The sequence below is a fragment of the Manis javanica genome, chromosome 3, assembly GCF_040802235.1.
Source record: "Manis javanica isolate MJ-LG chromosome 3, MJ_LKY, whole genome shotgun sequence".
Classification (NCBI taxonomy): Eukaryota; Metazoa; Chordata; class Mammalia; order Pholidota; family Manidae; genus Manis; species Manis javanica.
In genome coordinates this window covers 193,419,498-193,446,639 of record NC_133158.1, presented here as the reverse complement: position 1 = coordinate 193,446,639, position 27,142 = coordinate 193,419,498, and the positions used below count along the sequence as shown (strand labels likewise).

Here is a 27,142-nt window from a genome sequence, read left to right as displayed (position 1 = left end):
GTGTCCTTCTCCTAGAAAGAGGGAGCTGGTCATCCTGATATAACTATTGCAATCCACATGGCAATCCTAGCTTTTCATATAAATTAAACAACTGGCATTTTGGTTTATGTATCAGTGTCTTTTGTATTGGTCAGTAAGTCTCACCCCTGGAGAAGGAATTCCCTGGTTTGTTAATAGGATTAATAGGATGAGGCCTTGAGCCTGTACGGCTGAGGCCCAGATGTGGGATGAGGGTTAATTCACAAAGATGAAAAATGCCCTGTGAGGTGTTTATCTTCCTCTGAGACAAACTGACCTTGCCTAAGGCTTTTCTTCTCAATCTCCAGCAGAGCTGTCTTAGGGTCACAGGTAAGGTGATGAAATTCCATAGTCTCTGTAAATGGCTAGTTAAATAGTATTCATTCTAGTGAATTTCATTCCAAATATGAGATTGGTCTTAAATGAAGTAATGAAATAATAATGACAGATACTGTTTGTGTCCCTCTTATCATTATGATAAAAATTTAGAAGTTGGGTCCATTTCCAAAGTTGTGGATGACCCAGATACCATTTCCATGATTAAGAGAACTCTCCCACCTTGGAAAGTACAATTCACGTCTGGTTTGGAGACAAAAAGGAAATGAATGGAATGATAGGGTTTTAAATACCGCAAGTATTTAATGTTGCTACATAATTACTAAGTAACAACTGGCTGTTCTGGTGGGAATTTATAGCCAGCTAACTTTGTGGAATTCAATTAAAGATTTAAGACAGGAGGATAATAATAATACCAACAAAACCAATGACTAGGACCCTCATATGACTTCATTTAATCCTTACAGTATCCCTGGGAGGAAGTCTTCCCATCTTCACTGTACAGAAGGAGAAAGAGCACTTGCCTACTGAGAGTGGCAGGGTGGTAGAGGCCGACTCCACTCCACTAATTCCTACCACAGTCTCCATACTCCGCATGCATGTGCCCAGCCTCGCCAAAATAAGAGCCAGAATTTACTGAATCAGTTGCCAAAGAGTCAGAAGAGGGGGGTTTTCCTCCAAAACATCAAGACCAAATTTGTTCATTATATAATATTAAATATAATTTACTACTTAAAATGCCCCCCATCTGTCATTATGCTTTAATTTTATCTGAAGTCTTTTGAAGTTTGAGTATTTACTTTCAATCACAGTATCAATACAATCATAATTTCATTTTTTCCTTCATGGTAATTTTCAGAAATGCACAAAGTTATATGCCCAGTCCACGGTGGGCCCTGTGATTGTTGATGCATCCTCATCAGGATAACCAAAGCATTGCGAATGAAACAGAAGAAATAAAAACTGGCTTCTAGAAAGTTCAGTCAAATTGTTTAATGGGTTGTAATGCCTTGGACAACCAAGTAATTTATCTTTCATGTCAAAAAGATTCAGAATGGTTAGATTCCCTCTCTTCTGGGTTTTAAAGGGAACAGTGGTAAAAGGAAGAGAGGGAGGCATCACTTGGACTTGAACTTCTCTTGTCACAATGCTGTATGGCCAGCCTCTCTCTTACAGGCAATTGGTTTTTCATGACTGACACTCAAAGAGATTTTTATCTACCAAAGCATTGCTTTTTACAATCAGAACTATATCCTGAACTACATATTGTTTTAATCAGTTGATCTAAGTTCACTGTTGTTGACAGATGAATGCACTGTCAACCAAAATTTGAACTTGTGGGCTTTCCAAGAAAGAAATGTTAAACAAGTATATATATACTGGACTTATTTGTTTTTATTTTTTGTTTCCTTAAAAGAATATCTAAATGTTAAAATCAGCTTCAGATAATGAAAATGTATGATGACACGAAAAATAATTCACTCAGGATGTCAACTGGTGCCTAGTGATGGTATGTTTGAGTAACCACCAGATAATTTAAACTTCCAATAGGCATATAAAAATAAAATTAAAATTGCAAGCATATTTGGGAAGGGAATAATGCTGGAAGTTATAAAATGCCATTACATAATTTATATCAAGACCATTCCAACACTCATCAATAGATTTAAAATCTTTTAAAACCACTGGAATTCAAAAGCGAAAGAAAAAGTCAACTCCGGTGTCTATGATATGCTCTGGCCATCAGAACAGAATTTGTGTTCCAGGCAAAGCTGTGGCCAGCCGGAAATGCCAATCAATATTTTATGTAGCTTGTCACTGTTTCTCACAGTGGTCTAGGAAATCCTGATGGCACAGGTGTAGGTTAGTTGTCTCTAATTAGATTCAACAGCCCTCTTAGCTGTCATCCTTTCCTTGTTCCTTTCTCCTTCCTGTTAATGCTGAAGCTTTCAGTTTACCTCTCAACTTAGAACTTCATGACCTTTGCACATGGCATAACTACTCTGCAAAGCAAGGTCCCAACCCATTGCTTCAGATGTCTTGACATGTACACCTATGTGGATATTGATGGATACCATATGCTTGTATTACTGCCAGAAGTATTTCTATCCCTCCATTTGTGTAAGATTTAATAAATAGATTTTGAGTGTTAAGTTCTATTAAAAACATAACAGTCAAATGTAATTCAGTGATTTAAAATACAAAAGGCCTAAGAAGGACAGCTCTGATCAGAGGTCAAAGAAAACACACGGATGCAGATGGCAAGATAAAAGCTTCCCATTCATTTATTCATTAGCTTTTCAGACTGAATCTTAACCAGGAGGCTCCCCCTTAAGAGCTAAGACAGTAATTTGGTCTTCCCTGTCTTCTGCCCTAAATTTTTAATCTCAGGCCAGGTTACTCTTAACCATATCTATTAGTCCCAACTGTGATGGTTGGGATAGTTGGAAGGGGTGCAGATTGTATGAGATGCTGCTGAGTGATGATGGGAAACAGGCTAAATCAAGGCAGTTTCCCCCCTAATGGCTGCCTCCTATCAACAGAGGGAACTTGTGACATGTAAATGAATGTCACATGGAGAAAATGAAAACAGGTGCACAGTTTCCCCTTCCACAGCAGTTTTGATTAGTTTTACTTTAAGTCACTTCTGAATCCAACCACAAATATCTTACTTACTAATCCATAACTTAATTTCATATTGAAATGTTTTCCTTGGGGTGCCCTAGATATTGATTTTTATTTTGGTTTCATTCTCTAAGCAAATTGATCCTGGGTGAATTGAGAAAGGATATCCTAGCAATTAGGAAAAGCCAAGGTATATTATTTAATCTTTAGAAATTTCATTTGCTAACATGAAAATGTGCAACAGTGATGACTTCCATGCCAATTCTTTTGAGGAATAATATATTTCATGCCTATTACTCTGTAGAATTTATTTTGGATGTGAATGTGATTAGAAACCCCATTATGTGATGAATAACTGAATGGACTAGAGAAGGGAAAACTATTTTGAGTAAAAGCCAAAGTACCCTGATTGTCTAATGCTCTGTCTAACCTGCTAGTCCTTTGGCGTCATTTCACGGCTGGACTCTCGTCTCCCTGCTTACTCTGCTGTCAGGCATGCAGTCCTCTTTGCTGTCCTTTGAACAAACTATGCAGGCTCCCCACTAGCTTTTTCCTCTTTTTCTGAAATGATTTGCCCCCAAATATACAAATGACTACCACCTCTCCTTAAGTCTTTGCCCAAACGTCCTTTGTTTGATGCCTGCCCTTACCTGCTATTTAAAATCTCAACTTGTCCCATCTCCCAGAATTCCCAATTCCCTTTTACCCTGCTCTGCTTTTTCTTTATTTGATAACTCTTATCACCATCTGACACATGCTAAACTTCAGTTATTTATTTCATTCACTGATGTTGTCTCTCTATCCCTGATAGAATGTAAGCCTCCCAAGGCAAACATCTTAGACCTCTTGCTCACTGATCTATCCTAGTAGAGAAGTACCTGGTACAGACTAAAAATGCATTGAGATAGCAAATAAAATTTCTGAAGAGTGCCTGGGTAGAGCAGCTGGGTGCTCTGGGGCGAGACGGAGGACCTGTGGAGAGACACAAAGAAGGCAGATCCAGGTTCAACGTATGAGTGACTTTTCAAATGAAGGGGTTTTCCAACTTTGCCATGCAATCACATCACCTGCAGAACTTGTTAAAAACAGTTTCTGGACCACAGACCTAAGGAGGAAGAACGTTCATGGGCGGCTCATAGATCACTCGTTCCCACCCAAGTTCAGGAACCATTGTCCTTAACTCTCAATCACTGAATTATTCAAGTAGAGATGTAAGGACCACATGTCAGGAACATTTAAGGTGAGGTATTTATATCTACTTTGCAGACGGTGGGCTGGGCTCAAAGAGTCTATGATATTGTTGTATCGATTTCAAGAATAATTAATATATTACGTTTTGTGCTATATTATTTAGGACATGTTAACTTTGCTTTCCGTCAGGTTCTGCTCTTGGGTTGGGATGTATGCCTTTTAAGAAGAATACAAATACAGTCCTAGGGAGTATGTCACATTGTTTAAGATGGAATACTATGTCTACGTCTCATTAACATAAGAATAGAGGAGGTTGGAAATTTCCGTCTTATTTAGGAAGTCACTATTATTTCATTTAATGAAGACAATTGCAATTTACTCCTAATTATATGCAGAATCAATAACAGGCCTTCTGAGTAAGCAACCCGTGGAATCAGCATAATTCAGAAAAGGAACAAAATCAGGTTACTAATCCACAACTGAGAAAAACCCTATTTTTTAAAATTTGAAGTATCCTTGATATACAATCTTATGTTGGTTCCAAAAATACAACACATCAACGGTTACTCATATTACTAAACCCTCACCCCCTCTAGTGCAGGACAATGACCCTAATTTAATGTTCAATATTAAATGGAATAGTCTCTTTTCACAGGAAAGGCAGTGTATAATGTGTAACAAATATTTTCACGATGAAATGAGTAAATCAATTTCAGAAGAATGCAGGTTCTAAATAATGGTTTACAGAGGAGTAGACAAAGTCATGCTAAAATGACAAAATGCAGACAAGAAAATGACATGACCAAGGAAACGGCACACGGACCTTGAGCAACCTAACTCCTCCCCAAGTCTCCAAGTTCCTGTGCTGTGCCCTCCGGCCAGCTGAAGCATTCAAAGATTCATTTACTCTACTCTTTAGTTAGGTATATTGGCCTAGGTTGAATTTCTTGCTATTCACAACTATGTACAAAGAAGACTTTTCCCTTTGGGGTAGAAAGATAAGTTAATGTTTTAATGTTTCCCATTATGACATTAATTTGAATAGGGAAATAACTGAAAAAAGAATTTGGCCTTATGAAGAAAAATGGCTATCATTCACAGATGCCTGTTTTGAGCTGTGTAATCTGTGCTGAATTCTTTGAAGATCAGATATTACTGCACTGTTTGAGAGCCACTGCTCACTGTACCAAAAGGAAGTCATAATATTAATAATAGCAGTTCCTATTTATTAGACGCTTACTATGTGGCAGACACAGTTTGGAGTGTTTTCCATGAGCTAGCTTATTAATTCATCAGAACCTAATGAGGTTGGCACAAACATTATTCCTGATTTGCAGATGAGGAAACTGAGGCTCAGAGAGATTCAGCTACCCAAGAACACACAGTGGCACAGTCAGGATTTAAATCCAGGCGGAGCCCAAACATTTAGCCACAGCATACTTCCTCTTCCATTATACTTCCAAGAAAGTATTTTGAAATGTACAGGTGTTAAGGTTTCATAAACACTTATATAAAAGGGGATTTTATTTTGAGATCGTTAACTTAAATTAACAGAGAATTCAAAGGCCCTGAGAGAGTCATCTTTCGGTTTTTTTACCATCCTTGCTATCTTTAAGATTTGTGCACGTGTTTTGCTATATTTGAGTGTGTTTTTCCAATACTCTAATTTGGATGAAAACTGACATACCAACAATTGGCTGGACTCAAAACTTTTTAACTCAATTTGCAATAGCACTATTGTTTTAAGCATACCTTAATAGGCATTTTGCCAAAACAACTGCAATACACAAAAAACTTTAGAGGACACTCACCTGAATCACAATTTTCCATCACAGACCCTTCATACAGATGGTGGCTGAAGGAAATCTTTATATCTTCTCCTTTCATGTGAATGACTAAGAGACCAGTGGCTGTCCTAGCCGGAAGCCCTTGGTCCATAACTTTTAACTGCAGCCAGAATGGAAAATATTCTGATGATGGGTTGTGCTGAAGCTGAATTTCTCCTGTATATTTATCAATGGAAAAAATTGACTGGGTCTCTGCAAAACTAAAAATGACAGTTCCATTGGGCCCCAAGTCTGGGTCACTGGCTCTCAGAATGGTCACTGTCTGGTTTGTAGGTGACTGGGGGGAAAGAAAAATTTCAGAGGGGTTCTGTTCCCAAACTGGGTCATTGTCATTAACATCAGTGACGTGGACTTTTATAATTACTGTGGTGCTTCTTGAACCCCGGATGCTACAGTCTCTGGCTACAGCCCTCAACGTGTGCAGCGATCTGGCTTCTCGGTCGAGGGCACGGCTGGTTCTCAATATGCCTGCCGCAGGGTCAATGGTGAACGTGTCAGAAGACTCCCCTGTCAGGAAATACTCAGTTTGTCCATTCAGGCCTTCATCCTTGTCCACCGCGGACAGCACAAGAACCACTGTTCCCACCTGAGCATCTTCTCTCACAGAGGATTGGTAATAAAGTGTGGGAAAGGAGGGGCTGTGGTCATTGTCATCCAAAACCTTAACTTGCAGCTGTGCTATTGAGCTCCTGGGTGGGTCCCCCAGATCTGAGCACAGGATGACAAGGGTAAAATTGTTGACTTGCTCTCGGTCCAAAGGATGAATGGGTGACAGTTCTCCTGATGTTTCATTAATTGCAAAGTACTCATCAGTATTTCCATCTATTAAAGAAAAAAATTTCAAAATCCATTTGAATTGAAAAAGCAGTGGCCCATTTGCCAGCTATATATATTTTTTCATGCAACAAATATTTATTTCCTGATGGTTATATCCTAGTATTTTGTAAGTACTAAGGACATATAGCTATGACTATGATAAAGTCCCGGCTCTCATGAAGCTTTTATTAGTGGGAAATAAACAAAATTACACAATTCAACATCTATCTTAATTTAATCAACAATTGGAACACTTGTTTTGACTGATTTATAGCAGTATGATTTTTTTGTATGTGCATCTACAATCTTTTATGTTCATATAATTCACCTCTTGAGAGGATCAAAATGTATGTTTTATTTATAATAAGATAATAGTAGGCAGTGATAAGAAAGAAGATATAATGTCCATTTTTTATATCAATCAAAAATTAAAAGACTGAGAGTAGTAGGTTCCTAGATATTATGCACTACAGACACTTTGTGCATGAATCAGAACACTTCTGTTAGAGACTGTGGAATGCTTGTTTGTTGCCATAATATAAACAAAGATGATGTTTTATTCTTTTCTATAACTTTCAGGAAAATCTTCCCCTTTTTATTGTTCATGGTCCCAAGTGGAATAAAAGTTAAAACTGAACACAGGGACAAAATGCTTTCAAACACATTTTGAAGCCACCCTGAAACTCAGCCAGGAAAAACATGGTTCAATGGCTTGCTGGCCATTTTCTTGGATGCAGGTATACGCCTGAATGAGGGTGTAGGGGCCAAGGGCAGGCCATCCCAGGATGCCGAGCTGGAAACAATCAAGGACCAAAAGACTCAGAAAGAAACTTAAACCTTCCTCCTAACTTTCTAAAAGAATTTAGATGTAGGGTCTGCTCCAGGAAGAGAGCTGTCACCATGGATAACAATGTACGATATGAACTAGTAATAGCAGATGGGGAGGAATTCACCAAATTTTTCCGTAAAATTCTTCTCTATGTCCCATTGTTTCTGTGTGGCCCAGCAAATATTTGTTTACCAAATATATACTCCTTCTATACTTCTATGAATTTGATTTTCTTCTCTTTGAAGTCCCAAGCCCCTACCCTTTTCCTTAGTTCAGGATGATATATATGTACCTCATTTGCCTGACTGTGGTCGGAATCTCATGTCTGGTGGATTTCCTCTACATGTGCAACTAAACTTGATTTTCTCCTGTTACTCTGTCTCACGTCAATTTGATTCTTAGGCCAGATAGGAGAACCTTGAACTGCAGAGGAAAATTTTCCTCCCCAATAAGGGCATAGTGAATGAAGCACATTATTCCCAACACTGTGGGAATTTACTGGAGTCCACAAAGTCATATGGGGAAGAAGTGGAGTGACATTCAGAAAAAACAAGAGCCATAGGTAGTGTTGGGGGCTGAGAAGAAGGGACTTGCATTTGTATTTTGTTCATAAAACATGGTAGTTTACTTGTACAAAACATAGGGGTCAAACCTACATTTTTATGGCATTTATAGCTGATAAAGTGACTCTTTCACTCAGCTCTCTCAAGCTGCTCATGCTAATACTGACATCATTCTGCCAGAAAGCCATATGCCTCTGATTCAAAGGGAGCAATATCACAAAATTATCTTCTAGGGCAGAAATCCCTACAGACCTCGGTCCCTGGGGTGTGGCTGGAGATCTGAAGTACACACTGGTATTCAGATCTGGGAACTTATCATCTGTGCATGTTCTCTAAGTTCCTTTTAAAATGAAAGGCCTGAAAAAAATCTTGATTGCTCAAAATAACAAAAATAAGTGCTCCTTAAAAGGAACAAGGATAAGAAAAAGCTCTATACCATCTCTACATCCACAAGTGGTAGTAAAGAAACATTCACAAAAGTTGTCGATAGGCAATTTTTTAAAGAATTTGGAGGGCATTTCTTCAGGGTGCCAGTGGAATGGAGGTAGAGAGGACACTCATGGTACCAATCAGCTCTCACTGGGTGTGTGTTTTGTAGCCACTGCAATAGACCCTGAATGCAGAGTAATCACCACATTATGTGTGCCAGCTCAGTCAGTATCCTGAAAGGAATTTTAATAAAGAAAATACTTACCAATTATATGATACCTGACAGCTCCATTATTGCCAGCATCCATATCAGAGGCGAAAACAGTGTAGACAACCTGTGGCTCTTGGTTTTCCAGAACTTCAACGTGGTGACTGGGGACAATAATCTCTGGGGTGTGATCATTTTCATCTTCTACAGTACAAAGAATCGTTGTGGTGCCTGACAGTGAAGGGATTCCCCCATCTCGTGCTAATACTGGCGTGGAGTAAAAGATAGCACACATCATGGCCATTGATTCATACCTAAAATACATGGCCCTACCTGGACCACATCAGACCAAACTGACAGGGTAGCCCTGAGTTAATAATGTATTATTTAAAGACATTCTACTGAAATGTCAGATTTTACCACTAAACCTCCCACTGCCTATCTTTACCTGGCTAGCATCGTCAAGCAATCCCTTACCTCGAAGGGTGAAGACTTCCTGAACTTCTCTGTCAAGTGTAATGGCTGTCACCACCTCTCCAGTGTCAGAGTTTACCTTGAACAACCCAAATGCAACACCTGGCATGATTTCAAACTGAAACTTGGAATTGATCCCTAAAGGAAAATATAAAGAAAAATTTAGTAATTACCCCTTAGGAAACCATCCGTCTGTTTTTCTATTCTTTCCTCTATGAACAGGTTAGGCCGTAGATGAAAAAGGCAAGATGCTTAAATAACCTTCAAAAAAGGTGAGGTAAAAAAAAAGTTAAAAACCCCACAAAACTCTGTCTGTTCTTGTTAAATAAAAGCCTCATGAGCTGAAATGCTTGATTTTCAAAAGTCTTATGAGACTTCCCCACAATGAATGTTTAAGATTTTTTCCCTTCCATAAAAAATTTCTTATGAGTGTGCAACCCTACAACAGATTTCTAATTACTCTTTCTAACACCCCTGATTGTGATTTAATGACATAATTATAAGCTTGCAGGGCAAATGACAGTTCCTGTAGACTGACCCTCTATTTGAAAGCTTGTGCCCAGTTAATGGTACTCTGATCCTTCTCCAGCATAGGAGGCGAGCACAGAGTTGCTCGTACGGGTACTACTGTTTCCTTTGGCCTTCCACTTAGTCCTTAGTCTCCTATCTGAAGTGAGAAATGTGGTGCCATATTATTACGCATTTTGAAAATAATCCTTCCCATATTTTTGTGGTTTCATTTCTTCCCTGAGTGAAGTATCACATCATTTCCATCACTGGTTATGAATGTGATTCATACCATTAACTTTAATGTGTTTATCCCCTGCTAGTGCAGCTTATTTGCACTTTACACTAGTTCCTTTTGATCATTTTCCTATCTTCTTTTCTTAACTGACAAGAATCTAGGAATACATATAATACTTGGAATATATATATAATAAAAGATGACATACTATTCTTTGGCCTTAACAACAACAACAAAAACTTCAATCATAAATTTCGATCTTGTCAATGTTAAGAAGTAAATTTTCATCCCACTATTGGTCTAGTGGGTATAATATAGTCTGGAAGGAGAGGAATATAATGCTAGTTTCATATAAGAATAAGAATACATTTTTTTTTTTACTATGTCATTTGAAAGAGAAAGGATATTTGAGATAATCTGCAGGCATTTTTAGGACCTTGAGGAAAAAGTCTAATAAGATAGGAACAATATATTTGGCATGGTATGGTCAGAGGTCACCAAATTCTATCATTTACCATTAGGCATATTAGCATGGTAATACTTATTTAGTAATCATAGCGATTATTGTGATCTCATAATGATCACAATCTCTTTTATTGCCAAAGCAGAATTTCTAAAAATTTCAGGTTGGTAAAGTTTGTTATTCCAGTCTATATTTTTTATGACACTGTGAACACGGGAATAATACAATCTTCTATCCATTCTCCTCATTTCTCAAATATTTGGTGAGCAAAATTAGGTGTCCAGCATAGTGCTGTCTGCCAAAGAGATGGTGGTGAATCCAACAGGTACGCCCTCTGTCGTCAAGGAGCTTAGACGGAGAAAAACACCTTTTAATTTTTGGACCTTTTATTCTTGAAACAAAAACACTCATTTATTACATGACTTTATTGTATATTACACCTAATATTGTATATTACACACTTTAAATTCCAACACTTGTCAAACCTAGAAAATGTCTTCAGATAAACATAAACTGAAGTCTTTATATTTTCCCTTCCTCCCACTGTTCCCATTATTCTCTAATGTGCTTTGCCCAATATTTACCTGACTTTTTTGAAACTTTTAGATTTTATTATTCGTATCATTCTGTATAGCTTTTATCCCTTACGTAACAGTCCAGTCATGGGACAGACAGTGATAGGGGCTGAGGATAGAAAGTAAAGCTAGCGTCACTTCATAAAATGCCTTGTTGTTAAGCTAAGAGAATAAAAGTTTATCCTCTTCACCATGCAGAATTGATAAAGCATTCTGACCAGAGGAATGTTATTTTCAGATTTACTTTTTAGGAAGATCATTTTTTATGTAATTCCTCAGCTGTACAATGCCCACACAGCTCAGGCATTTCTAAAGCAAAAATAAAACCATGCCTGGTTAACTGAATAAAAGAACATATACATGAATGAATCCTAAAGTATAAAGGCAACTCGAAGCAGCTTATTTCACAGATGCTCCAGTTTCTCAGATTGTAGAGTCAAAAATATTCTCTGAGCTCCTATGTCATAGCTTGCACTATCTTAGGAGCCTGGGATAAAAGTGAATAAAACATGTCCTGAATCCATGAGAAATCCACTGCCTAAAGGGCAGGCAGACAAGCGAAAAGTTACACAATCAAAAAATCATGTATCACATGAAATAAGACTCTATCAAAGCTTTAACACTGACTGTCTCTCGGTGAGTGAAGTTATAAGTGGTATTTACTGGGTTTTTTTGTTTGCTTACTATCTCATTAATTCTAAGACACATTTTTTCCTGCACAATTGAACATTTTTGAAGTTAGATGCATTTTATAATTAATGGTGTTTTAGATTCAACGAAATAGATGCAACACTGTCATGGCAGTGTTCCTGCCTCACTGCACATGCAGGTCGTTGGGTGCAGGGTGCAGTTGTATGTCCAGCTCAAGACAGTTTCCAAGAAATCGCCCTGGTGTAAAGTTTATTCAAGATAAACCCTGATAGAGAACACATCTTTTTATGGAATAGAGAATAAGCTCTCATTATACAATCTGGCATTCTTGTATGGCACTGTACTGTTAAATTATTTGTATTGACCACTATTGAGCAAATGTATCAGCTGGGGGTGTGTCATCTTCCCTGGTGGAGCACCCATTCCTCCCAGGACTGGGGGAGGGGAGCCCTTGCGGTAAATCTTTTCTTACTAACAATGGGGTTATTGTTGGTAGCAGCAGACTGTAGCAGTTTTAATATCTTAGTTAAAACCTGGTATTTGTTTTCCCCATTTAATACAAGAAAAAAATCCGGTTAGAACTAGTGTGAGTCATACATCATAAACATTCAATGCTCAAATTCCCATAAGTTTTGAATGCCAAGCAACACTGTCGGCTTACATTTTTAAAAACTGCATTGCAGAATGCTAGAAAACATATGTTGAGCATTCTGGTATTAAGTAATGCTATAGTATTTTTACATAATATAAGGTAAACCATTCATAAATTCCAATGACTACGTCATTTCTCATACATAATCCTGTTTCATTGCTCTAACTGAACAAGCAAAAAAAAAGGATTGAAGAAAGGGAAATAGGTTAAAATGCATGTGGATACCTACAAATTCACATACATTTATACAACCACTTGCTTAACACATCTGGCCTCATTAAAAACACTGAGATTTCTAGTAAACTGAAATTGTCTCCAAAATCTGTGAAGGTATATAAGACTCATGAAGATGCTAATGTGTATTTCAAACATTCATAAATGCAAAGCCAGAAAAACAATAATTTGGCACCTGAATTCTCTGTCCGGCAAACCATAATCTCTAGAATAATGAACTTTCAATGTAATTTAAGTAACAGGTTGTAGACTATTCATTCTAAAAGAGCATTAACACTAAGCATTTTTAACAGTAAAGATCAGAAAGCAGATTCATGGTAATAATCTTTAGTTGATACAAGCAAAATTTGAGAGACATTCTTTTCTTTCTCAACATTAAGCAAAAGAGCTCCTTTCAGCACAGTCCACTACAAAAAAAAAACTAATAAGCTAAAATAAGATCAAGGGGAAGAAGCATTTTACATACTTGATTGCTAAATCACACAACATCAGTAACAGGTTTGGGAAATGATTTCTGTGTTGCCCAGAGCCCTATGTTGCTCAAAGTATACCAGAGAGCACTATAGGAGAACTTTACTGAACTGGAATTACTCTGAAACACAAAGTTTATGTATATGTTCTGTTGTTTCTTTCACCCTAAGAACCACACTACCAGAAATGTACTAAATAAAACTCTTTAAGCATGGGTTGAGATCAACAGTTGTTAACATGCTACAGTCAGGTGTTTGTGAGCCTAGTAAGAAAAATTCTTTGATCACACTGCCCCACTCTGGTCAAAGAAAAGAAAATTAGGTTAGTCCTTGAAAGTTTTTGTAGCATCATTATGTACAAATTCGTGTAAAATGCATTGCATTAAAAGATGATGTTTTCCAAAATGGCAAAGCAATTAATATGTGATTTAGTTTAGAAGCTTAAGGAAATATATATTTTACTCTATTGATGAACAATTTCCGTAGAAACATCTATAGCAATTCTTTTACAAAAAGAACAAAACATGCTGATTATGTAATGACAGTTGCAATACAGAAATGTGAATTTAAACAGATGGGCTTACTTCTGTATTCTAAGAAATAATATTGCTAAAATATTTATGTTACCCAAAGTAATCTACAAATTCAATGCAATCCCTCTAAAAATTCCAATGTCACATTTCACGGAACTAAAACAAATAATTCTAAAATTTTAGAGAACCATGAAAGATCCCAAATAGCCTAAGCAATCTTGAGAAAGAACACAAAGCTGGAGGTATCCTGATTTCAAACTCTACTATAAAGCTATAGTGACCAAACAGTATGGTAGTGGCATAAAAACAGACACACAGTTTAGTGGAACAGAATTGAAAGCCTAGAAATAAGCGTACATATATATGGACAATAAATTTACAGCAAAGGAGCCAAGAACATACAATGGAAAAGGATGGTCTCTTCAATAAATGGCATTAGGAGCGCTGGACAACCACATGCAAAAGAATGAAACCAGACCACTATCTTACAACATATACAAAAACCAACTCAAAATGGATTAAAGACTGAAATCATAAAATCTCTAGAAGAAAACATAGGTGGAAGCTCTTTGATAATGGTTTTAGCAACACTGTTGTGGACTGGAATACAAAGACAAGAGAAACAACAGCAAAAATAAACAATGGGACTAAATCAAACTTAAAATTTTCTACACAGTGAAGGAAACCATCATCAAAACAAAAGGATAGCATACTGAGTGAGATAAGATATATGCAAATCATGTTCAATAGGAGTTAGTATCTAAAATATGTAAAAAATTCATACAACTCAACAATAACACCAAAAAAACCTGATTAAAAAAATAGGCAGAAGATCTGAAAAATCATTTTCCAAAGACATACAAATGGCCAACTTAAAAAAATGCACATAGGAAGATGCTTAGCATCATTAACTATTAGGGAAATGCAAATCAAAACAGCAGTGAGATATCACCTCACACCTGTTAGAATGGCTACTATCAAAAAGATAAAAAATAACAAGTGTTAGAGAAGATGTGGAGAAAAAGGAACCCTCCTATACTGTAGACAGGATGCAAATTGGTGCAGCCATTAGGGAAAACAATATGTAGATTCCTCAAAAAATTAAGTATAGAACTGTCTTACTTATTATTAAATTAAGTATAGATGATCCAGCTATTTCACTACTGGGTGTTTATCTAAAAATATGAAAACACTAATTTGAAAAGATATATACACCCCTATGTTCACTTCAGCATTATTTACAATAGCCAAGATATTGTAAACAATCTAAATGTCCATCCACGGATGAATGAATAAAGAAGACATGATGAATAAATATACACAATGGACTGCTACTTAGCCATAAAAAAGAATGAAATTTTGCCATTTACAACAACATGTATAGACCTCAAAGGTGTTGTGCTAAATGAAATAAGCAGAAGGAGGGAGACAAACTACTCATATGTAGAATCTAAAAAACAAAAACAAACAAACAAAATACACCTTATAGATACAGAGAACATTATAGATACAGAGAACAGGTTGGTGACTATTAGAGGGTAAGGGGGATAAGGGATGGGAGAAAGAGGTGAAGAGGGTCAATTGTAGGTGATAGCTGATCACTTTGTAGTGTATACAGATGTCAAATTATAATGTACAACTGGAAGTTGTATAATTTTGTATGTATATTTACATATATATATACATTATAGATATTTAATTCATATAAAATTGCATATATAGTATAATTAATTAGGTATTAATTAAGCATTCATCACTCTAAGTAATAATGAAGGTCAATACAAGTTAAGTGTTATAAAAGCACACATTATCTTTGCATGTGTGTGTGTTTTTACGTGTATGGCTATGGAAGAGACATCACAAGTTTGAGATAACTAGCAACTGTTTTCATTTTCCTGGGCCATAACTAGTTGAAATTACGTCCAGTTTTGTTTTTAGCACTAATTTCCATATTCTTAAGTTACCTGAATCTCTGTCCACAGCTTCAATCCTTGTGACAAACTCCCCTGGATTTTGGTTTTCTTTAACTAAAGCTTCATACAGGTCCTGCTTAAATACTGGTGACTCGTCATTTACATCGAGAACAGTAATTGTCAAAGTCTGGGAAGAAGAAAGTGCTGGTATGCCATCATCCCGGGCCAGAAGGGTCAGAATGTGCTGAGCTTTTACTTCATAATCCAAGGGACAAGTCGTCGTTAGTAAGCCTGATTTGAAAGGGAACACAAGCAATGGGTAATAAATATTCTTTAGAGAAGTCGTGCTTACTCTACTGTGCCTAACTTACCTAACTTACTAAAACTGCAGAAACTTTTTATTAAAGAGTAAACCTGAATAAGCCAACTTTCAATTTATATATTATCTAGAATCAAAAGATCAGATTTTTAGTCAGGAAAGTGGCCCAAATTTAAATGATAAGAACAAATGAGAATTCAGAAATCATCTATCACATACCATTATCTACTGAGATGATTACATCAAAATTACCCACTCAACATCTACTTTCATTTAAAAAAATAGTGTCTAGCAATATACATTTTCATGTCAAATGACACTTCATGTTTAAAAGTGGCCAAATTACAAAAAAATGAGGGTGGCTAAATTTTTTAAGATATCAAGCATTTGTTAAAGGATTATAATCTCTTTATGCCACTCTCAGTTAAATGTCTTTTTTATTAACAAAAAATAGTAAAGACTTTATAACAGACAATAAACTTCACAAATTAAATATGCCTGCTGCCATTTAAGAATGTAATGCATGTAAGCAAAGTGTTATAAAGACTTGCACACAAGATTCAGCTGTTATATGAATTCAGTTGGCACATTTCTTTCTTCTAGGATTGCCGTTTGCTTCTTTAACACATGTTTATCCTGTAAGAACTTTTCTTTAAAGAATTAAATAGGCTTACTGATTCAGTTTATAAAATAGTTTTTCAGTGATTACTTCTCACTTTATACTTCAGGGCCAAAATTAATTGAAAACTTACTACATCTTCTTAATAAGAGATAGGAGCCTCATGAGAGACAAAATGCATTGTCTCATATGAATGCATTCAGCAACTATCAGTTTATGTCTTTGAAAAATATCTCGGTTGAAATAGCCACTCCAATTGTTAAAGCGTCATGATACCTATATTACTGAGACACAACTCTAGTTTTCTTCATCCTCTTTAACAATCCAAAGTAGACCTTTCTTAGCCATTTTGGAAAACATTTTAAGTATTGCTGAAACAGGTCCCTGGAGACCCCAGCTCTAAAAGAAATCAGCAACCGAGTCTGGACTATCTCTCTGTCAGTGGGGTTTTAGGTGGTGTTCATGCATGCCTCAGAATGGAACCATATGTACAGGATTTAATAAATATTTTGATGAAAATTTCCAACAGTATATAGCCAAACTATAATCATGACTTCCAAATCCTACACACTGAGTCCCATTCCAAATAATGCTCTTACTAGCAGCTGGGCCAAATATATACAGCTGAGATTTTTTTCCTGAAGAGCCATGTAGAGATGACTATTTTTTAGAGAATGAGATGGCAGTCCATCTCTTCAATATGTCCTGAAAATCAAGTTGAGGGAAGTTCATTTCCAATTTCTCAAGAATGACACTGTACATTTAATCTTCCATCAAACTACATCAAAACTTTCACAGATGTCATCTGGCAACATGGTGTCAGCAAGACCAGTGAAGTGACAGTGAGTGACATTTCTGCAAAGTACTTGATGGTGAATAAATGCTTCTGCAAAACGAAAATGTTATAGTTCATGGAGAAGTAAAGGTCTTAATACCCAACGCAGTCCAACCATTTAAAAATGCATGCCCAACTATTTACAAATATGTTTATATTATCTTAAAGATACATTTCCAATCTAAAGTCTTTTAATAATGCTGTCGATTAGTTGTGTTCGACCTTGACTCACTTTTGGTATCATCTCCTACCTTGTGAGGACGCATAATGGAGGCAAAGAAGTTTGCAACTGGACACCCATCCCGTGAAAGGTGAGTGAGCTCCAAGCATGGTCCATATTAATAAACAAGAAAATCACAGTTGGTTCTCGGAATACAATTTCTATACCTTTCATATATATAAGTTGAACAATAAATCAAGTCAGATTTCTTTAAAGTTTATGCATTTTGAGCACTATCCTTTTAACAGAGGAGAATGGAAAGGATAAAGGGAGGCTTGAGGCGCCAGTGACCCACACGATACCTGATGCCTCGTCCAGCATAAAGGCCCTGTTTTCATCTCCCGATAGGATGCTGTATGTTACTCTTCCGTTCCTTCCTTCATCGGGATCTTGAGCAGATATGTGGTGCACCAAGGAGCCCGCCATGGCATCCTCTCTGACATGGGCGATGGGAAAAGACATGAAAGTGGGGCTGTGGTCGTTCACGTCCAAAATCACTACCTGCGCAGTCAGCGACCTCAGTCGCCGGTCCGTCACGTTCGCAGCCTGGTCGGACGCAGTTACGGTCAGGACGACGGCGGGAACTCTTTCTCTATCAAGGGGGGACGCCGTGACTAAGGCGCCAGAGGAGGGGTGGATGATAAACGGATTGGTTCCAGGGTGGTGGGATTCAACGAAGTATTGTATTCTACTGTTCAAAAAACTTCCATCTCCATCTTTGGCATTGAAGACATGCACCAGAGTCCCTATAGGGACATTTTCTTCCACACTTACCACAACGAACTGCTCTTGGAAGGACGGGGAATGGTCGTTCTGATCCTCCACATCGATACTAAGGAAGACTGTGCTATTCAGGGGAGGGGTTTTGCTAGGGTCTTTAATCACCACCCTGATGAGATAGTGAGATGTCATTTCATAATCAAGTTCCTTAGAAAGGAATACATCCCCTGTCAAGCTGTCGATTGCAAAATGACCGTCCCTGTCATCTGCAGCAATACTAAAATGTAACTTTCCATTAGGATGATGTGGAAGGTGATCAGGTGACTTTATCAAGCTCATTACTTTTGCAGGCTTCAAGTTTTCTGGTATAACTAAATGTCTAATGTTCTGAGAAATGACAGGTCTCCCTCTGGGTAGTGGGATCACCTGAAATAAGAATTAAGAGGAGCTGTTAATTTAACGTATCATGTAACAGGTGTATCAAATACATGTGATAATATTATTTTGGAAGTTAATTCCTTCTATTTGTGTGATATACATATGTTAATTGGTCAGGAATGTCTTTTTCTGTTATGGATTTCAGTGTGTCACTGAAGACTGAAAACTGTATAACATCTAGGAGATAAGAAAGTACAGAATTTTCCATTTCCCCATCTAGTGTGTGAAATGGTATTTGGTGAGGTCATGCTATAGTTAAGCTGAACTACAGTCTTATGATTCTTCAGTGAGAATGTGGGATAGCTAGTTCTCCAATTACCTTAAATTCTGGACACCAATATATCCAGACTGCCATCTGTATACATTTTTGTATCATGGACCTTTTTTTATCTGAAACCAAAGACTTGAGGGATTACAACATAGAATTTTCTCCTAACTCACATATCTTCAATCAATAAAAAATATAATTTGGAAACATAATTCTCAGGGATATATATTCTTGATTGTTATACCTATATAAATATTACTAGTTACCATGTGCATGAATGAATAAATCTAGCTATGCACAGTCATCTTGCTTTTGACCAGTTGCTGTGAATTCTTTTCTATGATGAAGAATTCCCACAACTTGTTTGCTCATTATGACTAAAGTGAAGCCTTAAAATATGTATCTTAAGTAACTTTCCCAAGTTACAAAAACCTACGTGAGTTACTAATGGCCATTTTCTTTCATGTAAGTTTCTCCTGCAAATTCACTAGGTCTTACAAGTGGGAAAAAGTAAGAGAAGACAATTTTTGTTCTTAATGAACAAAACAACATAAATGTCCATATATAGTGGTGAAGGTAAATATCTTGTCAGGAACCATACAGAGTTAAAATATAAGAAGTTGAGTCTAATCATTTTTTGAATGATAATAAAAAGGCACACATTATCTGTAATTCTGTCTGAAAAAAGCATTCATGTATTTAATTTACCTTTACTCTATGCATTTGTATAAAACTCAAACAAAACCTTTGTAATTTCCTTCCACATTTTATGGTGATGATGGGACATACCTGAATATTAATAACTGCTCGTCCTTGTAGAGAAGATACTCCCTGGTCACTGGCAATTACAGTCACCGTGTAGGAAGGTCTATAATCATGCAAAAGTATTGTGGTCGTTCTTATTTCACCACTGTTGGCATCAATCTTGAAGTGGTCAGAGCTATCCTCTGCAAACACAGAAAAAAATTAAGAAATTAATGGTAATTGACAATTCAGAAAACAGAGAATTAATTAATCCATGTATATTTCTTATAATTGAAAGATACATTTGGACATAAAAAATATTAAAAATATAGACAGATAAGAAATGTAGCAGATTTTTAAAACATTTTGTCATGGAAATTTTCAAACATAAAGAAGTACACAGAGTGATAGAGTGAACTCTCATGTGCTGGTCACCTAGCTTCCATAATTATCAACTCATGGCTAATCTTTTTTCCCCATTCATCTATTTCTCTTCACCATCTACTTTTGATGCAAATTCCAGAAATCCTATAATTTCTTTTGCATACATTTCAATACATTTCTAAAGGTTAAGGATCATTTTTAACATAATCATATCACCCTATTATACTTTTAAAAATTAATGATTCTTTAATATCATCCAGTATCTAGTCAGCTTTTAAATTTTATATCTAGTCAGCATTTAAGTTTTCAACTGTCTCATAAATACCTTCTTATTTATTTTAGGTCAAATTAGGTTCAACATAAAGTCCTCATTTGTGGTGCTCTTCAGTCTGCATTCCTGCCAGTCATCTTTTTTTTTTGTTTTTGAAACTTTTTGCTGAAAAAACCGGATCCTGAAGTTTCCTATGGACTAGATTTTGCTCTCGCTTATCTCTAACATGTAGTTTAATATGTTGCTCTGTCCTCTGTGTTTTACTGAAATGGGGACATAGATTTAGAGAATTAATCAGACTCAGGTTTAATTTTGGGGGGGGCAAGACCACTTCATACGTGCTCTTCTGTGCTTCCCTTCAGAAGCACATGTCTGTCTCTTTTTATGAGGTTGGTCTCACTGATGCACAACCTAGATACTATAAGTGTTGTAAAGTACAGATGACCCTTGAATAAAGTCAGGGTTAGGGGACTCCAACTCCCCACTCAGCTGAAAATCCATCTATAGCTTCTGTCCCCCATAAAACTTGGCTACTAATAGCCTACTGTTGACCAGAAGCCTTGCCAATAGCATGAACAGTGAAGTAACACATACTTTGTATGCTGTATGTATTATACACTGTATTCTTACAATAAAGTAAGCTGGAGAAAAGAGAATTTTTTCAAACTGTTATGAATCTCCAAAAATTTTTTCCTATATATATATAGGAAAAAAATATATATATATATATTTTAAATCCATATATATGTGGACCCATGCAGTTCAAAACCATGTTGTTCAAGAGTCAACTATGTAATTTCTGAATCTATCACCCTTCCTTCATTTATTAGCTGGAATATGTTGATGAAGAGAAACCTCCCATCATCTACTTTTTTGGTAACCCAGTGCAAAGTCAGGATAAATGCTTGATGCTAAACTTTTATTCAACAGTCTTCAAAATAATGGGCTGGTTCATTAGTATCCTCCAGTGCTCCAATTATGATAAAGTTTTATTTAGTTTCTCTTTCAAGAATCATTACACATGGATTTAAGCATATTAGAAGATTTCAGTCTATTGCTATTATATCCTTATTGTTGTTCAAATTGTCCTGTCTTTGAACACTGGGATACTCTTAAAGCTGGTTCTGAGGCTTTCTAACACAATCCTAGTGGTACCTAGTCGCCTCCTTGTCCATTGCAAGCAACAACTGTACACACTCTTCTTTTAAATTACCCCTGACCTGGGACAGCTTTTTCTCCAAGGACTCCTGGTCCTTTAGGCAGAATGCCTTTGGGAGGCTGTCCTCTGACCAGGAGAGTGCCCATTGCTTCTCTGTCAGTCATTGTTTCTAGGTTGTTTTCAGTGGGACAGAAAATACACATATATACACTAAAATATGTCAAGTTCATATTGATACTTGTAATTCAAATTGATTGCCACAGAGCTTTAAATAATGGTACTATAGAAGAATTATACCTTAGGATGTTGATCTGTGTGTGTGTATATCTGCAGCAGGCTCATAATCTCTGGAAAATCCACCATATCATCCTTAGGATGTTGAAGCTTCCCAAGCATGAACATGACAAGCTTTTTCATTTTGTTCCTCTTTTAGATCTTTCATTAATATTTTGTAGTTTTCTACATAAGGGTCTCGAATATCTTTTATTGAAATGTTCCTGCCTATGCGCCTAATGAGGATGATCCTGAATTGGGGAGTTTTGAAATTTATATAATATGAGGGGCCCTCTTTAAGAAAAACATGACAATATTACAAGTATAAATTGTTCACTGCACCCCTACTACCATCTCAGAAGAGCCATAAAGTGACGGGCCCTGAAGCTTAAACTTCATTATCTTTATGGTAAATCTGCTTACACTTTATGGTTTTCTTTGTTACAGTAAATGAGATTTTTTGAAAACCTGATTAGTTTTAAAAATGTTAGTGTTTTTTAGTATGTTGACATTGTTGCCTGACATTTTCTATATTATTAATGCCAATGGTTTGCCGGTAGCATCTCTTGGGTTCTCTGTGTGGACAATTAGATTATCTGCAGGTAAAGACAGTATTGTCTCTTACTTTCCTATGTTTGTGTGAAACATGACAAAGCAAAGAGCATCTTTCAAAATGGTATAAAACACAGTGGCAACTGAACTTAATCACTGAAATCCATCAGTTCTGAATGAAGCCTGGGCATTCTAAAAGAAAAATGTGAACATAATCCCGTCACAGTAAAGTTTTTACCTACACATACACGTATGTGCACATGTGACATTTTTTAGGTATGATTCACTCTAACCTTAAGCATATTTAGTCTTCACAAAGATACATAGGTATTTGGTATTTATAATCATATTTCTTTATGTTTAATACCAATTTGTATCTACTATTACTTGCTGTGAAAGTTAATTTGCATTCCAGATTATTAAAAATTATTCACTTAAGGTGGATGATTGGTTGATTCCATTATGAAGAACATAATGGAAAAACTATTATGATCTTACATTAAGCTTTTAAATTCCTTTTTTAGAAATGAAAGTGATTCTAGACAATAACCAATGTGTTTCGTATTTGATATTATCTTCAATGTTAACTGTTTTCCCGGAAAAATATAGATTGTTGGTAGGCAAAAAAGGAAATTCAAAAACCCTTAATCCTTTATGATAGTGACTTTTACCTGAAGATGCTGAATATGTAACTTCTGCATTATTTCCTTCATCAAGATCCTTTGCAAATACAGTTGTAACCAACATATTTACTGGTTGACCTTCCAGAACCTGTGGTTAAAACAAATGGCTTACAAATTAGTCAGTGAAATCTTGAAAAGAAATTTCAATGGATCTTTTAAGTGAAAAAATAAAAGACTAGTAGGCATTTTTATACTATTTTAAAATACACATATAATTCAAATATCTACCATATACAAGTTGTATGTGTGTAAATCCATGAAAAGAATCCCCATTACAAATTTAAATCTTTTACTCAATTTGAACAAATTATCTGTGGCATCTGAGCTAATTTAGATAGAAAAAAGGAAGTCAAATTGAGTAAACAACCTTAGATTTGGATGTATTTTATGAATTCTAGTACCTTCTCCATTCACCATCTTCTCAGGACACTTTTTAAATGGTCTAAAATATGCTAAGGATAAACATAAGCCTTATTTCAGGAAACACACCTCATTTAGGAAACATATCTCATTAATTAACAGGAACTTTCTTGGAATATTGAAATGTACCTATAGAATTGAGCTCCATGTTTAGATTCCTACTGCCCAATTAAGCTGTGGGATATTTTAATGACCTAATTAAGATCATAAGGATAATATCTTAATACTTTGCTTTCGTAGAATTTTCCTTAAATATGGCTTTGGAAGATGAGTTTAAAATTATTAACTTCCTCATTGTCTTTTCTGAGTTGTTCAATATGCCTAGCCAAGCATAATTTGAATGTCCAGTTCAACTGTTTTGGAGTAAAAGCTTCCAAACTTTTTATTCATATAACCATTCATTTAAAAAAAGTATGAGTACCTCCTAGATATACTTATTATATACATAAACTAGTGTGATAATTATTATGTACATTATAAGATACACAGAAACATGGAAATGAAAAAGATAATGTAATTAGAAGTTTATGCATGTGCCCCAAAAGATTGAATTTTATTATCTTCACATGCACGTCTCTCCACTTTAGAGCTACAATTGTTCTCCTATCTTTAACTATGTTAGAGATGTGTATCAGTTGCCTTAAAGAGATGCATGCAAATTACTGGAAAAACAATCCATGTCTGAGCATTGGTAATGGGTATCATTATGCTTGTACACAACAGGCAGAACTACCTAATTATAAAACAACTGGATATTTGATCCCAAATGGCACACATACCATTTCCTTTTTTAAAAACTTGTGGGTTTCTTTGACATAAGCACAGTTTCTCCATCTAGAAATGTATGCATTGCCACATCAAGACTGATTTGATAAATTCACACTTCTACCACAAGATGGTGCTCAGCACAAATGACTAAGAATATTACAAAATCATTAGAAGGCTCCTTCAACCCCACAAACCTTGATGTGTAATTCCTTTCCACTGGGACACTGTGGGAAATACGGCCTGTTGTCATTGATGTCAGTAACTGAGACATAAACCACCATGGTGGCGTTTCGCGGGGGAGAGCCGCGGTCTGTCACTAGGACCGTCACCTGGTGATGCGCCTGGTGCTCGTGATCCAGGGCCACCCAGCTGATAAATTCACCTGGTAACACAAAAACACAAAGAAACAACAGAGGCTGACACTGTGTACTAAAATGTCGACATTAGGAACCACATCCAAACTAATTCACAGAAAGGAAAATGAGATTTGAAAGCTCTGAGTAAAAAGCACAGCTTCCAAGACCACTCGCATTAGTAGTTGGGCTCTATCGTCGAAAGAATTTTCTGAAGTTTCTCCTGAAAATGACACTTTTAATTTGTCATTCTTTGTATTTCACATTATCTACCATCAACCATGTGAACGAGAAAATGAATTCATAAGGGAAAATTATAAAATACCCTGTGGGAATTTAGTGATAAATCAGAAGATTTAACACGATACCATATCTCTCGCTCTTCCTACTGCCACACAGAACAATGGCGAGCATCTGGGCTAGGTGTCACAGCTTCTGGGTTGGGGTTCCAGTTTCTCTATTTCAGTCATGGAAGGACCTCTCTGAGACTACTCTCTAGGCCCATAAATGAAATAAACTATTTTGTAAGCTGTAAATTATTACAGGTGCAGCAGTTGGTATAACTTTAACATAATGTCACAGTATCTTCCTGAAAATCATGCACATTCCTTAGACAATAGTTTGTCTGTTATATGTACAGTAATTTATTGTTATCTCACCAGATATATGTGTAGTGATGGGTAGTGGCTTCCCAAATAACTCTTAATGCTTTACAAACCTTATTTTACATATTCTTGCTCAGCCACGGAGACTCAGGCATAAAATTGTCACTGCCCATTTGCAAGGGCTATTGGAGGCCAAGTGCTAACTCCAGTAGCCCATCTCCTGCTGTGAAGTTCCACCAGGCATTCATTTCCTCACTATTTATGAAATTATCTATTTGTGAGAAAGTACACATGAAGCAACTACCACCTAACATTGCTATGTCTAAGATTTTTTACCCTTTTCATCCAATGAAATGATAGTGTATAGAAGAAAAAGTGAACAAAACAGAAAATCTGGGTAAGTTGCTGAACTGGTGAACTTAAATGCACTGTTTACTGTGTCTGTTTAGCATATAAACTATATTTATATGGTATTTACAAGCATGATCTTTAACAAAAATCACACACAACAATTGCATTTTTAAAGTTTCAAAGTATAATTCTCCTCTGAAAACCCTAAATCCTAATGGTCAGCTGACTTTTATTTGATAGACCAAATCTGACTGATAAGGAGCAGCTGTTTGGAGGACAGCGGTGAAAAGGACTGTGTGGCTCATCCTGGGGCTGGACACGGGGCTGCCGGCTCAGGCTTCTGCAGGAGCCAGGGTCCCGATCATCAGGAAGGCTGCTCAGGGCACCAGGGTGACAAGCCTGCCATGCTCTCCAGGGTGACCTCAACCCCTGTGTTGCTGCACAGTCCCCAGTCCTGGGGAATGGGAACAGTTCAGGAATATGCAGTCTTTCAAGCTGCTTCATATACTTTAACTCTTTACCCCTCAAAGCAGGACATGGAGCAGAAATTATCTCTTGTATTCATGGTAAGGAAACTAAGCTCTGAGGTTAAGCTCCTTGTTTCAAGCCATTCAGCAGTTCTAGGAATGGACACCTGGTCTTTGAATCTGGGAGCTGGCCTACTGTTGGAGTCAGAAGATCATGGGGGAACCAACTGTGTATTTTAATTTATTTTAGATCGATAAATTACTGAGCAGAATAGAAGACTACAAAACCACCTAGCACACAGCAGTAAAAAGCAAGCAGGGCCATCCCATATAGCTGGGCAGTTTGTGCCCTGCAGAGGGGGACTCAATTTAGGAGTAAATGGGAGCTGAAATGCAGCTTGCAGTCTTCCTGGTAAGTCACATGCCCTGGTGTAAAGCTCCACCTGCTGGTCGAAGGGGCACTGCTGCCTAATTCACACTACAAGCACTTTAGACTAAAGGCCTGAAGTTAATCAGAACTGAATTCAAATTCTGTCCCACTATGGGGCAGGCACAACATTTACAAAGGCTACAACATAGTGGTGCTTCCAGGAATTGCACAAAGTGGTGACCTCCTCTCACTAGCTCCATGACCTTGGGCATGTTACTTGAGCTATCTAAGTCAGTTTCCCCAGCCATCAGGTTGCAGTAAAAACATATTTTGTTTGTAGGTGCTTGCAGCAATTAAATAAAGTCCTTATAGACTGTATAATACAAATTTTAAAACATACCATTTTTATACTTAACAATTAGGACTTGAAAAAAATTGGTGTAAGTATTTGCCCTTTTATCATGGTTCCCTAACAAAATGAGAATGGAGACATACATCCATACAGTGATTTTGAAATCTTAACCAGTAGATTATTTTCTAGCTATACATCAATGACATTTATATCTTATAAAATATTATTTGACATTTACAAAAATCTACATATGAAAAAGAATTTGGAGGGGGAAATTAGAGGCCATACAAGGATTTATTCAGTCTGGTTCTGACTGCACCTCTAATTCAGAATATGAACCATATATTGGCAAAATGTGGGTATGAGGTAAGAGAAGTATGAATCACTGTAGGTAATATT

At 36.6% G+C, this 27,142-nt stretch overlaps 1 protein-coding gene across 1 annotated transcript in view; it reads right to left on the bottom strand.

Annotated features, from left to right (window-relative positions):
- DCHS2 (dachsous cadherin-related 2) overlaps nucleotides 1-27,142 on the bottom strand; it is a 227,100-nt gene that overhangs the window by 47,725 nt on the left and 152,233 nt on the right. Inside the window, exons 6-13 of the mRNA XM_073232557.1 lie at nucleotides 24,440-24,627; nucleotides 23,046-23,145; nucleotides 19,781-19,938; nucleotides 17,868-18,711; nucleotides 15,624-15,863; nucleotides 9,340-9,474; nucleotides 8,920-9,129; nucleotides 5,982-6,839 (exon numbers count right to left, since the gene is read on the bottom strand). Coding sequence (XP_073088658.1) covers nucleotides 5,982-6,839; nucleotides 8,920-9,129; nucleotides 9,340-9,474; nucleotides 15,624-15,863; nucleotides 17,868-18,711; nucleotides 19,781-19,938; nucleotides 23,046-23,145; nucleotides 24,440-24,627 — 2,733 coding nt within the window. The remainder of the gene's footprint in view (nucleotides 1-5,981; nucleotides 6,840-8,919; nucleotides 9,130-9,339; nucleotides 9,475-15,623; nucleotides 15,864-17,867; nucleotides 18,712-19,780; nucleotides 19,939-23,045; nucleotides 23,146-24,439; nucleotides 24,628-27,142) is intronic.